This window comes from Argentina anserina, chromosome 7 (genome assembly GCF_933775445.1).
Source record: "Argentina anserina chromosome 7, drPotAnse1.1, whole genome shotgun sequence".
NCBI lineage: Eukaryota > Viridiplantae > Streptophyta > Magnoliopsida > Rosales > Rosaceae > Argentina > Argentina anserina.
Genome location: NC_065878.1, coordinates 14,900,379 through 14,917,402, shown reverse-complemented (window position 1 = coordinate 14,917,402; position 17,024 = coordinate 14,900,379). Strand labels below are relative to the sequence as shown.

General features: G+C 40.9%; 2 protein-coding genes and 1 pseudogene across 2 annotated transcripts; 1 reads left to right on the top strand and 2 right to left on the bottom strand.

The window, feature by feature from the left end:
- Positions 1-2,107: 2,107 nt before the first annotated feature.
- LOC126803643 (disease susceptibility protein LOV1-like) lies at positions 2,108-4,450 on the bottom strand (annotated as a pseudogene).
- Positions 4,451-5,112: 662 nt separating this feature from the next.
- Positions 5,113-5,872, top strand: LOC126803642 (uncharacterized). The gene is made up of 2 exons (XM_050531414.1): positions 5,113-5,116; positions 5,166-5,872. Exons 1-2 carry the CDS (start codon positions 5,113-5,115, stop codon positions 5,870-5,872), a joined length of 711 nt encoding a protein of 236 aa, XP_050387371.1.
- A 1,186-nt stretch (positions 5,873-7,058) lies between these two features.
- LOC126803989 (C-terminal binding protein AN-like) lies at positions 7,059-14,328 on the bottom strand. The gene is made up of 9 exons (XM_050531729.1): positions 13,408-14,328; positions 12,393-12,613; positions 10,364-10,961; positions 9,986-10,151; positions 9,763-9,893; positions 8,328-9,116; positions 8,133-8,180; positions 7,844-7,957; positions 7,059-7,442 (listed from the first exon to the last, which is right to left on the bottom strand). Exons 1-9 carry the CDS (start codon positions 14,125-14,127, stop codon positions 7,368-7,370), a joined length of 2,862 nt encoding a protein of 953 aa, XP_050387686.1. The 5' UTR covers positions 14,128-14,328; the 3' UTR covers positions 7,059-7,367.
- Positions 14,329-17,024: the final 2,696 nt, after the last annotated feature.

Genomic DNA, 17,024 nt, shown 5'->3' with positions numbered 1-17,024 from the left:
AAAAATACGGATGTCATCGTTGAAATTGGAATATAGAGGTAATGATGTGTATCATTTTAGGGGTTGGCATAATTTGCTGTATCAAACATGCATCAATGGGGTTTACTTACTTTTGATGAGGCAATGAGGCATGAGTGGCTACATGTGAACACAAAATCTAAGGAAATACGATACAGACTCGTACATTCATGTAATAATTCATCTACCCGTACATTATAAGCTATACATACAGACTCGTATATATATATAGGAGAATTTTCAGGTGCGGACGTATGTACCTTACGTAAGGTACGGATTCACCGATTCCGGCAAAGGCAGGCTGCAACGGCAAGGCGGACCACGACAGCTGCACTCCCCACCTCCCGGTGGTCCCATCTGTGCCGGTCGGAGCTCCATCGGCGACCCACGGCGGCCGGAATCGCGAAATCGCCGGAATCTGTCCAGAAACTTGATTTTTGCAGGTTTCAACCGCCGTGGGCCACCGATGGAGCTCCAGCCGGCATAGACGGGATCGTCGGGAGGTGGGTAGTGCGGCTGTGCTGGTCCGCCGCGCTGTTGCGGCCTGCCGTCGCCGGAATCGGCGAATCCGCACGGTGCGGACGTCTGCACCTGAAGCGGCCTATATATATATATATAAAGCTTAAAAGTTAGGTTTTAATTCCATGATTACTTGAATGACTACTTTTAATTAGTTTCAGGCTTTTAGCAGGTAAAGACGGATCAAATAATGAAATAATTGAGGATGTTTAATTTGCTTCTGTTTCCTCCATTCTTTTTCTTTCTTCTTGACCGAAAACAAGATCATATACGTACAACAAATTACACAGCTCGGTAAATGCGTTATCCTTACGAATATGAAAATATAGAGGGTGAAATAAAACGTCTCAAACAACTCGATCGGTTGATCTTATATTTGATCACAGCCCCTCATTATGTACAGAAAATTCTAGAAACTAGTCTGCTCTGAATTACAAGTGAAAGTTGCATATCTGTCAGCTAGCTAGAGGCTGATAGCGAAATGTAAGCTAGGTCTTGTATTGTCTGCAACTCTGCATTCCAAGCGAAAGGGATCGCGGATTGCTTATTAGCTTTAATCTATTCTAATAGAGTGGAAGCTAGCTTGTTCATTTGTGGTCGCAATTGGCAAGTGTAAAATTATTAACCATTGCATATAAGTCCTGACCAGTCACAGACTACATTGTTAGCTATCCATCAGTTCGATCTAGCTTTTACGTTGCCTGTAGTTTTCTCCTTTTTTTCATTTTCTGGTTCTGATTTTGGTGTGTTTAATGTCTTGGACGAAAATGATACATACGAATCTTCTTTTGCTTTCGAATCCAGGCATCCAGCAGAAAAGTATGAAAGACGAATGAACCAGTCTATTTGATATATGATGAGATAAGAGATAGGCAGATAGAGTAGCCGCCCCTCTATATAGTTTGCATGGACGTTTGATACTAAGTGCGTGAGGTCCACAAACTTGAAGACAGAATTCAGAGGCTGTAAGTCTCTCAGTTTTCAGACATTGATATATCACATCTTACCTACAGCCTCTCAATTTTCAGACATTGATATATCACATCTTAATCTCCCATGCAAAATAGCTAATTAGGCATGTAACTCTGAATGGCATCAATATTGGAATAATTTTGGCAACTCTTATATCTTGTAGTAATTTATGATCAGTAAGGAGATCCCATATATAGACAATATGAGCAATGTCAAATATGCTGCTTGTCATTACAAGTAGTTACAACGGGACAAAGCGATAAATGAAATGCAAATTACTAATTAGTTCTTAGTTGTTCCCGGGCCAATTCTCGAAAGCTTGCATAGCTTCCCCTGCAATAAAGAATACCATGCCCATCAGATATTAGGACTGAGCAGAACGTACAGTAAGAGAAGCATATATGATATATCAGATTAATGAATATGAAGGAATCAAGGAAATGAAACAATGTCAACTTAATCAAACTGTACGACAATGAATCGATCACGACATAACATAGTTCCTCAAGTCACAAGAGCCCACAAATCCCCCACAATAGCTTGAGACATCTCCAAGTACACATGCTCGCTCCCTCCCTACACGTCTTCTTTATCAATCTTATAAATAGTTAGTTCCTGTTATAGTAAGAGACGGTACATGCTTGATTTTGTGGAAATCCTCCCCCTCTTCCTCGAGTTTTCTGCAAAATGTAATGTGCATCGACTTGAAAGTTAGCTCCATAAGATTAGAAACATATTGAAGCCCATCTGGAACTGCCCTCAGTTTGCGGCACTCCATAATGTACAATCTGCGGAGACGAGGCATGGCTCCCTAATCCACCCTCCACTCTTCTAATTCCCGCAGCCCTCGGAGGTAAAGAAATTCAAGATTGGGAAATCCTCCACTTGTGCAAACCAGTGTATTTGAGGGAAGGCCGGAGAAAACACGATCATTGAGGTATAGCACCTCAAGTGGGGCAGCTTCTCAAGTATTTCTATCTGGTTTCCCTTCAGATTAGTATAAGTCAGCTTCATCTAGATGACGTTTGGAAAGGACAGGGAGGTCTTTTGGTAACTCTTCGATGAACGCCTTCAGTGCCAGCTTGTTTATAAAATCGAAAGCTTAATAGTATATCCTCTAGATCATCATGCATTTGAAGAGATAGAGAACGAAGATGGTGAATGTGAAGCTTCTCAAGATCCCCAGTTTTTTCATCTTATTGTACAGGCTGACTGTGATGTGTATTTTTCTAAGATTGGATAATACAACAAGGGCAGTAAAATCAATATTCTCACCTTGAACATCGACTGACGTCTGCAAATTGCAAGCTGTAGCCAGTAGCCAACGACAGCTTCCCCTGTAGTAGTGTGTGGTGCCAAGGAAGACATAAATGCCTCAACTGTTCCATCTTCTGAAACGCATTATTTGTGATTTTCATTATTGTACGGTTACACCACAGAAAAAGTTGAGCAGTGGCCTTTGGTGTGGCTATTGCTTAAAATCCCACAAAACTCATACAAATGTCGCATTTTGATAATTATCACAACATAATTAATTAGTCTGCAGACTCACCAAATTTGCTACAGATGATGGCAAGTGTTGTACTCCGGCAATGCTCGACTTTCTCATGATTATAAATCTTCTTTGCAAGAGTGGTCTTCCCCAAACCGCCCATACCCCATATGGAAACTATTCGGCAACCTCCCTTTTCTACCAAACGCGTGGTTAACATCTCTATGGCGTCGCCTAACCCAACAACATCATGATCCTCACTGACATGCGGGTAGGTTACCCTCCCCTTCTCTTTGCCTCACAAAAGAACTGGCACCTTCACTCCCCTTCCTTTGCTTTATGTCATAACTTTGCATGTCAGCCTCAGTTCGAAAGCTTGGCACTGTTGGCAGTAATATTGCTCTCAATTTCTGATGCAATCTTGTAACGATGAGTTAAATTAATACAAGTTGAATTGTATATATTGCTCTATTTATTCATACACATATTGGCTCTATATGTGATCTAACAACCAAAAATTACTCACGTGATTCACTCCTTGAATCACGCCCATGATTCACTCCTTGAATCACGCCCATGATTCACGCTAACACATGATGAACTCCTTTATTCCATATGCAAGCGTCTCTCGATTAAAATCTTTATACTTCCTCGCCTCTTGAGAATGACGCTCAAAACGAAAGATTCAATGACATCCTTCAAATCATAAGCAGCTTCTCTAACCACATTAACCCAAAAGCATACGCTGGGGCGGATGTAGCCTAAGGGTTGGTAGGGCTCAAGCCCAACCAAGATGTTGGAAATATATTTGTTAGCAACTTAGCATATGTGATCAACAGATAATTAAAGATTTGGTCAGCTTGGTTAAGTCTGATTACTAACTTCAAGCCTACGTGAATTCAATCCCCAAGTTCTCACCTTCTTTCACCCTTTTGTTTTTTTAGTTCTTTTGGGTGATAGGCTTCCCCCCTCTTTTGTGGCTAATTAAAACCATTTAGGATCTAGCCTTAGTTTTTAAGGCTAGCTCTAATTTTGTAAGTCATAGTAAATTATTAATGCTAGATTTCGTAGCCTTATTCAATACAAAAAAAATGAAATTATTTTATTAGTTTGAAAAAAAATATTTTTCTAGTTCGCTATATATTAGACGGAGTTTGAGATAGTTCTTAATTTTCCCACATGTAAAAAATTTATACATAATTTACTTTTTATTTAGTATCGACATTGCGATTTCAAGCCCACCCAAGCATTGAATCTTGGATCTGACACTGAGCATACGTACCACTTCTTGTCCTTCATCTGCATCTTTCAGGAAACTCCGCATCAGCAGTAGCTCGCTTTGTGCTCAACTTGATCGCCAACTTCGGTCAGAAAGTTAGCTTGCTGAATCAGGAAGTTTCCAAGCGGCTTGAGCCCTTCGATCACCAACGAAACAACAACCTCAGCCATAAGTCGAATAGTGTGATTAGTGTCTTTGCCTGAAGAAAATCAGCTATATATCAACTTCTTACTTCTTCAGTTTTCCATATTGGAACCAGAGCGGAGATTATTGAAGTCTCTTCCATTATTCCATTTGATTACATATATATGAACCTGCTGCTGTACGTACGTCAAGTGTCAACCAATTAAGGTATATACTCTAACCCAACACTATGTACATGCACTAAAAGAATATAATTGATCACAAGCAATCACATTCTATTTCAACTTGCTTGATCTCCACGTTCGCATCACACAACGTAGTCTGAGATAGCATGTAGCTTGCGTGCAAACTAATTGCTGCAAAGAATAGGCCTGAACACTAGTACAAATATGAGTGTGGCGGTTGCTCATATTTGTAATTGGGGAAGCAGTCTGTAATCAAAACTAGCCTTGTCATCATGTCTGAGTCTGTTTTTTTTTTTAGTGTATTATTGTTCGAAATAAAAGGTCTTTGGCACTTCTTTTTCCTTGTTTGATTACATAGAGGGAGCATTGCCTTCTTCTATGCCCTTGGACGGAGTTAGTTTGGTTTGGTAGTTCCCTAGGGTATACACCGAGAAAAGGGAGCATCTATTCTTTGGATGATTGGCTTCTGGCAGTTCACAAAAGCTCTATCTCGCTCTCCAAGAATGGGTTAGATGTGTTTGCTTTGGTTTGTTTTCACCTTTGGGAAATTTGGAAGGAAAGATTTCAGCTGTCTCGAAGAAAATTCTCCCCAATCCCTCTCCTACAATCTACAGTATTCAAAGAAGTTTCCATGAATGGTCTGAGGCTAAAGAGAACATTAAAAAAGCCTTGGATCTGGATGATGACTCGGGTTCGATTGAGGCCACTAGAAGATCTGAAGAGTCTCATGTGAGAGGGAGAGCTGGTCTAAGAAACGAAGAAAGGAAAAATTGGAGTCCTCCCCCACCGGGGTTTGTTAAAGTCAATGTGGATGCAGCTTGGAAAAAGGGAAGGGTGCATAGTGGGGTTGGTGCTATTGCTCGTAATTTCAAAGGGTTATCTATGGCTGGAGCTAGCATTCTTGGCAGGCACAACTCGGCTCTAGAGGCTGAAGCTGAAGCGGCTCTTAAAGAACTGCTATTTGCTAATCACCTAAACCTCTCAAAGGTGATCATTGAAGGGGACTGTGCAGAGGTGTTCAGACCAATTCTCTCCTCTTCTTTTACTGCCAATTGGGAAATTGCTCCCACTTTGAAGAGAATTGGCTCTCTCTTATCAAAGTTTGATGTGGTTTTGTGGAATTGGATCCCAAGAGAAGCTAACCGGGTTGCGGATGCCACGGCAAAGCTTGCAATTCTGAAGGCGTGTTCTTCGGAGTGGACCAATCGTCCCCCGAACTCTCTTCGCGATATTCTAGAAACGGACGGCCATAGACCTCCATGAGTTTCTGTTAGTTTCTCCAATAGTATGTAGTTTTATTGCTTTTTCATTTCTTCCTTCTTTTCTTATTGTTTGTTGTTTGTCGGTTTCGTTTTATGAAAAGCTTCTTATTGACCAAAAAAAAAGATTACATAGAGGGATAAGAGAGGCAAGAACCTCTTATCGACTCAAGATTTTATTAGAAGAAACCTAAAAAGATAGAGGTTCAACATTTGTAGGATGTGGAGAACTGGAGATAATGAGTATACCTCAAATTTACACCAGCCCGAGAAAGATAAAGTAATAGGGGCAGTAGCCCGGAAGTCTGCATAGTAGGCACAACCCAACATCTGACCCAAATTAAGCACACGTAAGTTTGTTCTTACAAGTAGTTACAAAGCAACAAATGATAATGTACCCAACTAAAATAGCAAAGCAAACTGCCAATAAAAACCTTATATTACAGGTGTTGCACCTTTCGCTGGTTATGCTTGGGTTTGTAGTTTGTACATCATTGATCATTCTTCTCAGTTTATTCTTCTGTGACATGGGCTCAACAAATCAGAAACAAAGCACATAAATCCCACTATACCGATCGCTCTACTCTCAGAAGAGCGACATCTTATTTCTAAAACACTGAAACCCCAAGCTTGAATTCTAAATCAAACCTCCAAACTTTGAGAGTTTCTCTAAATCAAACAAAAAAAACAGAACCTAAATTTAGGATGTTAAATCACGAGAAACCTTCCTTCTTCTACTATTGATCTTGTCGGCTAGCTCTATTCTAATTTGACCGACTGTCCTCGGTTCTTGCCTTCCCTTCCAAGACAATTGAACCTGCTCCCTTCTATATCGTCTTCAGCGAGTATAGGAATATCAAAATAAGTAATGTCAATCAACAAAACAATTTCCAAAGGGTAGCCAGACTAGCAACCAATGACAATGGAATCACCTATTAAGATTCTGGACATCAAGGCGCATGAACTTAGACCCAAAAGGATAATAGAGTGTCTTCAGTTGGTGGCAGATTCTGACGAATGCAGAAGAAGAGGCACACTTCTTAGGGTTTAACGGAAGGAGTACTAGAGTTGGTGTTGGAATCCTATAGAGTTAATTTAAACAAATGGACGAAATTAAAAGTTTTATGAGAGATTAGCCAAGGAGAGGATCCAATAAAATTGAAAGTGGAACAGACAGGCGCACTCGACTATTGACAGGAAGCCATCCATGATATAACTAACAGTTAAATGGAACCTCCTTTTCGTTCAGTGTTACATAACTATCCTTCCATGAAGGAATTAAGGGAAATCACATGTAAGATAACACAAATACAGAGGCTCATAACTCAACTTCAACCACGAATATTATGAGAAAAACCAATAAAACCATGGAAAGGAAATGGAGGCAATAAAAAAAAACACTTTACAGCTTTTCAAGCAGATTCAAAACGATACAAACCTCCAAGAGAAAAATAGGTCGCGAGAAGAATTTTAGGCTTCTGATACTCTCATGTTCCAGTCTAATCAAGCCAGCGTGTTACCCCATCATTTTCCCCTACAGTGGCCAGAATCTCGATGCTTACATCCAATACAGCCTACAGGTTCATAATCCAAATGGTGAGGGTAAAAGTTGGCAGCACATAGTGAAATTTTACAAAAATCACACAGATCATGAGCTTAAAATCATCTAAACAACTGATAATAGCAGAATGTTCAATCCCAAGCACAAGCAACAACTAAAAATAGACTATTGTAAAGTTGCCCTACAGAAGACATCCCAAATTTTGCAAGTTAAGATGCAAACTTCAGCATGGAGTTAAATTCTGCTCCCACAAGATATTTAAAAGCACAAAGTGCTGGAGAATTACTTCATGCCATGATCTTTATTTGACAAAACTAAAGTTTTAGGGATGGCAGGAGACTATTACTCTTGTGGTGCATCTATTATCTAAATTCAGTGAATGAACGAGGCATATGCCAAAGTAAAGATACATACCAGTGGATTTCTACAGTTAACCAGCCTACACTCGTCCAGAGAACCTTCCAACATCCAACTCTCCCAAACATCAAAACTGTGACTTGCAAATACAAATTCCATTCTTCTATTTATCTGCAATGTGAACATAGCATATATATTAATTCCAAACATGAATTGGCATTTACATTTACAGTTCCAGCTTCCAGTTCAGCTTATGCACAGTTATTACAAAGCAGTCAAACATCCTAGAATAAGAAATCAATAAAACAATGGGGCCAGTTCAACCATGCACGGATCAAAAAATTACCTGCAATAACTTTCCACCAGCAGCAAAAGATCGTAATCCAATTGTATCCTGAAAAAGGAACCAATACTTCAATTTCACCAAAGCAAATAGCAAATTATAATGAACATGTCTAATCACTCTTAAGTTACCAAAATTTGAAAGAAAAAATCAACAGTTTAAATCCGAAAGAAGAGAACTAAGTTCTTGCACGCATACCTTGCTTCTGATAACAATGAGGAACTGCGCAGCAGGATCTCTTTTTGTTACATTTGACATGGTATCCAGGAACCAACCACCACCTTTGACTCTTTGCCTTGCAACATGAAAACCGGGGCCATCTCTAACATATAGAGCTACAACATAGCCATCCTTTAAAAGTTCACCAGGCTTTCCGCTCAACCTTTTCCTAGATCTTGAAAGCTGGTCGGAAGGTGACTCTTGCATTGATTCTATAGGTGTTCTCCTACTTCTTGAATCTTCGGGAGAAGCAAACCGAGAACTGGAACTTAAGGCTTGATCCGTGCCACTCATAGTCGTGTCTTCCTCCCGATGCAAGGTGCTTTCTTTTTCTAATGAAGCTTCATCTGATTTCTTCTGGGATTTCTGATGTGTGTGCCTCTTTTTGGCTTTCTTACCTGATCTACTGCGTCTTCCATCAGACCGAGTTGAATTTTGAGACAGTCCCGAACCTTGCTGGCTAGAAGACTCCTTGGGTTGATTGGTTTCTTTATTCCGGGAGCTTTCTGGACTTGCATGACTAACTTCAGTTAGTTGCTGAACAAGGGCTAGCTGTAAGGGATTTTCTTGCTCCAGTTTATCCGAGTTTTCATTTTCATCACCTATTTCACTTTCCTCATCCTCATCAGATACAACATTTGTTGGAACAACCCCATCAAAGAAGAATGTCTGCAAGACGGAGATTGCTTTCTCCCTTATCTCTAGCCATACTTCTTCACTATAATCTGCACTATGCGGAAGTATCAATACATTGGGCATCTCCTTTACCTGAATGTAACCAATGACAGTATATATCTTAGGAACACCCTGGTACATAATTTGATACTGAACACATCTATCATTCAGATATGGGCAGTCACTATACACAAAGATATTACTAATCACATTCACACATTCAAGAAAGGTATTCTATTCCATCCCTACCGATTTTCAATGGACATATGCCCACATGTTGTCATATGTCAACAGCACAACCAAACCCAATAATCAGGCAACATGACAATATGAAAAGAATCATTTTTGATAACTACTGAGTTAGGCAACAGGGCAAGGCTAATGAGTAATGACCATGCAATGCCAAGGGATTGGTGAAATATAAATAAGTTCAAACATGCATACATGATTTAAAGAGTTGGTGAAGGATATAGAGGACTACATATATATGTTTCCTCTTCTGCTCCTTTGGCAGAAGAAAAATATGTGATCAGAGACGAGACAACAAATACACTCACTTGCTATGTAAGAAAGTCCTGCCTTGAGTTTTTTTTTAACTAGAAAGTCCAGACCTCTTAACAAAACAAGGAACAGGAGATAATTCCTTCAAAAGCATATTTGAGCACTCAACTACAAGTACTTGCAAAGAAATCGACACAACCTACATTAAAGAGCCCATAACCATGAACTAGTAACATACCCATGATTCCATCCATTGTGGCCCTTCAGCTCCATCTAAAGCACACCCAGCTAAAGTTCCATCAATCAATAGCTGTTTCACAAAACAATCATCCAACAATTGACTGCTACCCGTGTTTACAAGAAAAGCTCCTGCACAAGAGGATCTATAAATAATCTATGCTGATATAAAACAGACCATAACAAACAAGAGTTCCAGGGACCAAGATGCAAGATAACTATACCAGGCTTTACATGCTGTAAACATTCAGCATTGAGAATCTGAACCGTCTCATTTGTCAGAGCACAATGAAGCGAGATGAGGTCACTCGCAGCAAGCAAGTCATTTAGAGTATCCATCTTTCGAGCGGCAGAAGGAAAGCCATAAGACCTACTCACTTTTCCATTCACCTGATTCAGTACATTTCAACACAAAACATAAAACACAAGATGCAAAACGGAATTCAAAACTAGAAAATGCATCAGAGCAATCATTCAATCACCATCACACCTGATTCGCTAAGCTCAAATTACTGATCCACACTCTAGCATAGCATTTCGAAACTTCACAACATACTAAGCTAATTCGAAACTTAAACAAGTATATAAGATCAAATTAGTACCTCTACATCAAAATAAAGCACGCTAATCTTAAAGGCCAAGCTCCGAGTAGCCAGAGACCTCGCCGCCGCAGATCTACCGATAATCCCCAGAACCAAGCCCCGGCACCGCCTCATCCCCCGGCAAAGCGGCTGAACCGAGCCAAGCCATCCGGAAGCCGAAAGCGTTTGGCGCGAGAGCAAGTGCGTCCGCCTCAGCAACCCTAGAAACAGCGCCATAACAGTATCGGCGATCTCCTCGGCGCGGGAGGCGTCCACGTGGACGAGCCGGAGCCCGAGGTCGGCGGCGAGAGCGGAGTCGGTAGCGCGGTCAGCGGAGCCGAGGCAGAGGATGAGCTGGTAAGGACGCAGCCTCCGCTGGGCGGCGCGTGGGAGGTACGCGAGGGACTGGAGGAGGACGGCGGAGGCGGACTCGATCCTGCCGTCGGCCAGGCGGCTGAGGGGGACGTGCTCGACGGCGGCGACGCCGGAAAGGCAGTCCTGCTCCATGGCGAAGTCGTCGATGCAGTTGAGAGTGACGACGAGGGGGAGCGGCGGCGGCGAAGGGGTCGTTTGGGTGGTGCGGTGGTGGGACATTGTGGCGGGGGATCCGATGCCGGCGCTGCTGCTCATGGCGGTTTAGGGTTTAGGCTGGTGGGGTTGTAATTTTGATCATTTATGGGGGCTAAGGGAAAGTGAGGGCTTCCATTTTGGTTTTTGAGAGTAGAAAAGCTTCGGGAGTTCGATTCTTCACTACTGGCTGAGATCTAGTCCCCCTGCTCGGCTATTTCGCGCTCTTCATAATTTCACGTACCCCTGTCTTTCTGGTTATTTCCATTTGTATCCTTTCTCTTTTAATTTAGTCCCACTTGGAAATGTCGTATGGAACTTTTGAATTATAGGTAAAACGGATATGCGGATATTTCTGCCGCAGGTGTTCGGAGTTCAATCATACGGTAATAGGGAAACCGACCGGAAATACCAAGTGGATTCAGTGCAATGACAAAAATTGGCCGGAAATTGGTTTATACGAAAATGTAGGTCTAAGATATCGCGTTGATAACTCTGTAAATTCTAGTTTCAATGTCAATATTCTGTTGCTGACGTTATACATTGGTGCCATACTGCCATTGAAGACAGCCATGGTGAAAGCTGAAAATGCCTATAATTTATAGGCTATAAATACCTGGGTAGAACTCATTTAATCTCATCACTTAAATAAAATGTGAGGATGCCACTGACTACAAGCTAGAAAGTTTCAGGATAAATAAGATTAGAGTAGGTTGGCTGTTAGAGGGTAGATTAGATCATGATTCTTGAACAAATACTCAGCAAGAAAACAAGCACAAACACAAGTTTGCCCTTTGAACAATGTGCGAGTCAGTGAGCTTATTTCGACAGCATGCTCACTGCTTGCTCAAGACTACTTTTATTAGGAGTGAGACAAAAGAACGTTACATGTGAAGAAACTATCTACAAAACCAAGCATTATGTGAACTCCAAAGAAACTAAGAAAAAGGAAAAGAAAAGAAAAACACAAGCTTCTACTAGATAATTTTTTAAAAAAAAATAATAGATACATCTTCTCAAAAGCAAACTCAAACCTCATACACATAAGCCGGAAGCTAAGCGAGCCTTGCTATTTTCCTACAGCTCCATAAGATCTCCAAACCTTATTATATGTTTGTGTCTCTGAAGACTGAGCCAGAACTGAAGCTGGAAATCCATATGACGACCATCTCTATGTTTCATTTCATATGATACAACATATTCACGGTCCAGTAAACGGCAGCCCTAGGTTTGACTGTGAAATGACGAACTTGGGCATCCTTTCTAAGAGCATTACGTAAACATGAAACTATCAAACAGAAAAACTGTACACACCTCCACCCCATCTACAAAAACACGCGCTCAACAGATTCATGCCGTCCTCACTTCGTATTCCACGATCTTTCGAATACTTCATTCATTACTACATTTCCCTCAACTTCCTTTTCCTGTAATTTGTGAACCATAACCGACCACCCATTCAAAAGACTCACTCTACAGAAACCTTCTCCTGAAATTACTGGTAGTCGCTTGATAGGAACGCATGAGCAGTCCAACACCAATCCCTATACCAAGGCACATCCCAAGGCCAATTCCAACACCAACTCTGACGCCAGCATTAAACCAGGTGAGTTGACCATCTTCACCAGTATACATTTCATCAGAGTAGAAACCATGTCCGATTTTCCCGTCTGATTCATACTCATCAATTTCGGATTCCGTCATCTGCATAGGCCAAATCAAGGACTCCAAGTCAGTTATAATACAACAGAAAATAATTTTCACTAAATATTGGACCAATTCCTTAATACAGAGACCAATATCACGTAATACTACAATCTTGGAATTTAAGAAAGCATAAACACTAGAAAAGCATAAAGCAAAAACACACGCCCCGTCACAGCACTGCAAATTGAAGATAAATGAGCTATATCTATGCACCTGTAAGCTAAAAGAGGCAAACAACTTTAGGACGATAAAGAACATAAAGTGCCGAAATTCATTTCAGGGCTGAACATTCCGTTAGAACCAGGATTGTATTTTATGAGAAAAGCAGGTTCCATAACAGAGATAGAGGCGCAGATTTTGTTATAGTCAGTAAACCAAGTACTGAAAAACGTATTCATACGCAACAGCAAATAGCTAATTTCCTATTCCAGGGGGCGGGGTTACACTATGAAACTAATATTCCACTTCATAACATGACCCCTTCATTAACAGACACTACATTTCTTGCCTTCGTATATGTAACAAGTGACACAGAAATCATGGAGCACTGTAGAGCCTCAAATTACCATAGTCTGAACCAAAAGTATATTTCAACTTCAACTACAGATTAAAAAAGTATTCGACAACAGATTTCCTAGCTACAATCATCATAAGATATGCCTCCGTGATCACACAATGTTCAAAGTTCAAACACTGCCACCACCGCGCCAAGTTCCCACAATGTGACCATCATTCATTATCAAAACCAACGCTCAAAAATCAAAACAAAAACTTCAGCAAACAACATATACCTGCACTTTTCGCTGCCGAATCAGCCCATTCTTACTATGCTCCTTCCCAACCTCCTCCTCCTCCGGAATCGCATCAAGCGTGGCGTGCCTCGGGCATTTCCGCCTGGGACTCACCTGTATCGTCTTCGTCAATATCACCGGCACGCCGGAGCAGCACCCTGCGATATAAACCTCTATAGACGGCGCCGAAACCCCGAGCTTCGGCTGGAAAAACGCCGACGAACCCGAATTAATCGACGCCGCCATATAACAATCCATACTCCAACCCGTCTTGGAATCATTCTCCATCCCTACATTCCCATTAAGCCAAACCCCCTCCATTCTCTCCAGCGACCCACACAGCACCATGTCCTCATTCTCATAAACCTCGAACTCCACGCCGCCGGTGACCCTCACGCTGTCGGTCGCCACGTACGTCACCTCCGACGACTCCTTGTCGAGGCGGTCGCGGCGGAGCGTCAGCGACGCCGTCTCCGAGTTCGGGATCCTCGCGCCATTGATCTCGAGAGAAACGCCGATCTCGCGGCGGAGGCTGCAGAGGGTGAGGTGGTCCGGCACGCTGTCGACGACGCAGGGAGCGATCCGGACGTAGAAGAGGCGGATTTCGAACCAGGCCGAGTGCGTCAGCGACGGCCCGTTCAGCATCTGGTAGGAGTTCCCGGACTTCGTCTTCGCCGCCACGGACGGCGGCGACGAGGTCTCAATCTGCGGCGGCTCCATAAACCAAATACAAAAGGAGAGAGAACAAAAAATACCCTAATCCACAATTGGGACAATTGAGAAAACTAGGGTTTACGAAATTGGGATTTGATTTTGGGAGAGAGAATAATAAAAATAGGAAGGGGGAGAAATCACAGCTTGTGAGGCATTGAGGTTTTTCGAACAAAGAGGAGGTTGTTGCGGAGGGGAGGGGTTGTGGGTTTTTTTTTTTTTTTTGGTGGGAGAAAATGAAAAAAATAAGGGAGGGGGAGTTTGGATTATTCGGTCATTTCGGTGTTTGGTCCGTGGGACGGAGTCAACAGTGGGGGACACGCGTCGTGTGGCTGTCTCAACAAGTGAACGACCCGGCGGTAGAAGAAACAAAAGAAACTGATACGCAACAATAAAGTAGTACTGGGGAAATAAATACAAGTACAGCTCGTATATATACGGCGTCCGACTGCAATTTCAGTAATTTAAAAAGTCGCAATATGTTGTCGAATCTGGACGATGTTATTTTGTGTAATTTTACCATTGTTAGTGAAAATTCACATAATACTTAGTTTTAGCATTTGAGTTGTTTATTCAATTATAAAACTATATTTTCTTTATCTTAATCTTATTTTCGATATTCTTCATTTTATTCCGCATGAACACATGTTTGGTTGGTTGATAAAACAATGACTTGATACCGAGTCTACTTTTAATAATTTCAGTCAACTATGATGGCTAAAAGCCTAAAATTTTTGTGGTGTTTGAGGAAGAACAAGAATAATAACAACATAAAAAACATAATGTAACCCTTAATTGATTAATAATGGATTCTATATATAGGCATTACATAACCACAATTCCGTAGAACTCGGAGTCATAATCTATTACAGAGATGTGAATCGATCTCTAACATGAAACCTAATAAGCCTAAGACACACACAAATGTAGAATAATAATTTTCCCTAAAAACTTCCCCTTGTGTCGCATGCCTAGGTTGCATGGTGCACACATCGTTGCCTCGGTAAAAACCTTGTCAAGCAAAATAAAAACCTCTTAGGTAAAAACAAAATCTTGATCGAAGGGAAAAAGAGCACAACATACCGTCTACATTTGATAGCATCATGTGAAGTGAGAAGTCTACGAAATAATTTCCCCTGATTAGTGGCATAATTATGGAGTACAGAAAACAACGTATACAACATTCATTATATGCTTTTCAAAAGTAGTCTTGGGCTAATGATTAATTATTAATCTTGCCACATATCCTTAGATCATACATTATATACATAGCCAAACTTAGATCTTAGGAAACAAGATTAAATAACAACTCAAAACAAGAGTTTGCAATGAAATCAGATTCTCGGGTAAAATGACATTCACTCACTTAAACAGCCATAACTTCTTCGTCACAATAGGTATCAGCGAACCGTAAACTGTTCTGGAAAGTAGACACCCATGGCTTTCTAGTGACATAAAGCTCACAACCTAATTCGACCAGAGCAATTCACAGTGCTTTGTCGAAGTTAATTGACTTGCAAATTCTCGGACATAACTTTCATACTTTGGTAAAACGATCATAACTCACTCAATACGATAGCTATGAACAAATGGTTAGTGTCCCTGAAAAGTAGACACATAGACCTTTCAAATGGTACCAAATTCACCATATTTCATTGAGTTCTGTCATGTAGGTCTCGTTGAAGTTGACCTATGAGACTTGATAGATTCTAATTTGTCACATTCAATGTGTCTTTCACAAAGAAATGGGGGAATGGACCAATGAAAGACTGATTTTGGTCCGAAACAAAATCACACGTATCCTCTATACTACCAGTGTCAACATGACACTAATGCATTTGCAAAAAAGGACTAATTAAGAAAGTTTCTAATTTGCAAAAATGAAACTTATTATAAAAGAAAGTTACTAGAACATGAAAGTTCATTTAGGAAAGTTTTGCAAAAAGAGTTTTAGATCAAGTAGGACTCTCCCAAATGATATGTTTCCTAGTCTAATAAGGATTCCTAGTGCAAGAAGGACTCTCAAAATATCGTCAATGCGACCAAAACGTAGAAAGATGAAGACTCCTAATCCAACTAGGTTTCCTAGTCCTACAAGGATTCCTACTCAAACTAGGACTATAGACTAATTTTGCGTTTTTAACTCATGTAAGCACAAATATGCATCAAATACTGCCAAACACTCTTACTACGACTCAATGACTCAATAGTACAACAATAAAAGTTAAGTAAAGTACAAATAGAGGTAAAAACATGTTAAGAATGTCGCACAAAGTGCTCCTATCAGTAGTCAACTAGGATAATGAGACAATATTTACGCCATAAGTCCTACAAATATTGCATGACTTCATATTTCTCATTACACTTACGAACAATGACTAACATAACAAGTCTAGTTCAACATGCATTGATTCTTTCCACTTCGGTCAAGTTGCTCATCGTTACTAGTTTACAACGGAATAAAAGCTTAAGCGAAATACATCATCAATCATGAGAGATCAATTCATTAAACACACGCGCGCTTTATACGATCAATTTGAGAGATTTCTATTATTCTCTAACATTGACAAAAGGAGTATGTAGCGTCTCACAGAACTTAGTTGATACACATGTTTAAAGAATATCTCTTGATGATGGGCGAAATACTTGTGCCTACGCTCCTCGCTTCTTTCTGGTTTTTTATTCCAGAGAATAATGGTCTCCCCCTCATTTAGGTAGGAGCCAAGACTGAAGCTATGACCCTTACTAGTCCATCTTTGCTTTTGTCGCCCTTGTTTTGTAGTGCAATACCACGGGTGCTGACAACACCACAACGTACAATGGTGACATTGCCGGCTTTCTTCCCACTGTCAGTGATGGTGTCAATGGTGTTAGGACCAGGTCATATGAAATTCTCACATATTTCG

Coding starts and splice junctions, on each gene's coding strand:
- LOC126803989 (XM_050531729.1), bottom strand. CDS start 14,127: ATGGAGCCGCCGCAGATTGAGACCTCGTCGCCGCCGTCCGTGGCGGCG. Junction 9,894..9,985: donor TTTACAGCATGTAAAGCCTG/GTATAGTTATCT, acceptor CCTCTTGTGCAG/GAGCTTTTCTTGTAAACACG. Junction 9,117..9,762: donor CACAATGGATGGAATCATGG/GTATGTTACTAG, acceptor GGTTACATTCAG/GTAAAGGAGATGCCCAATGT.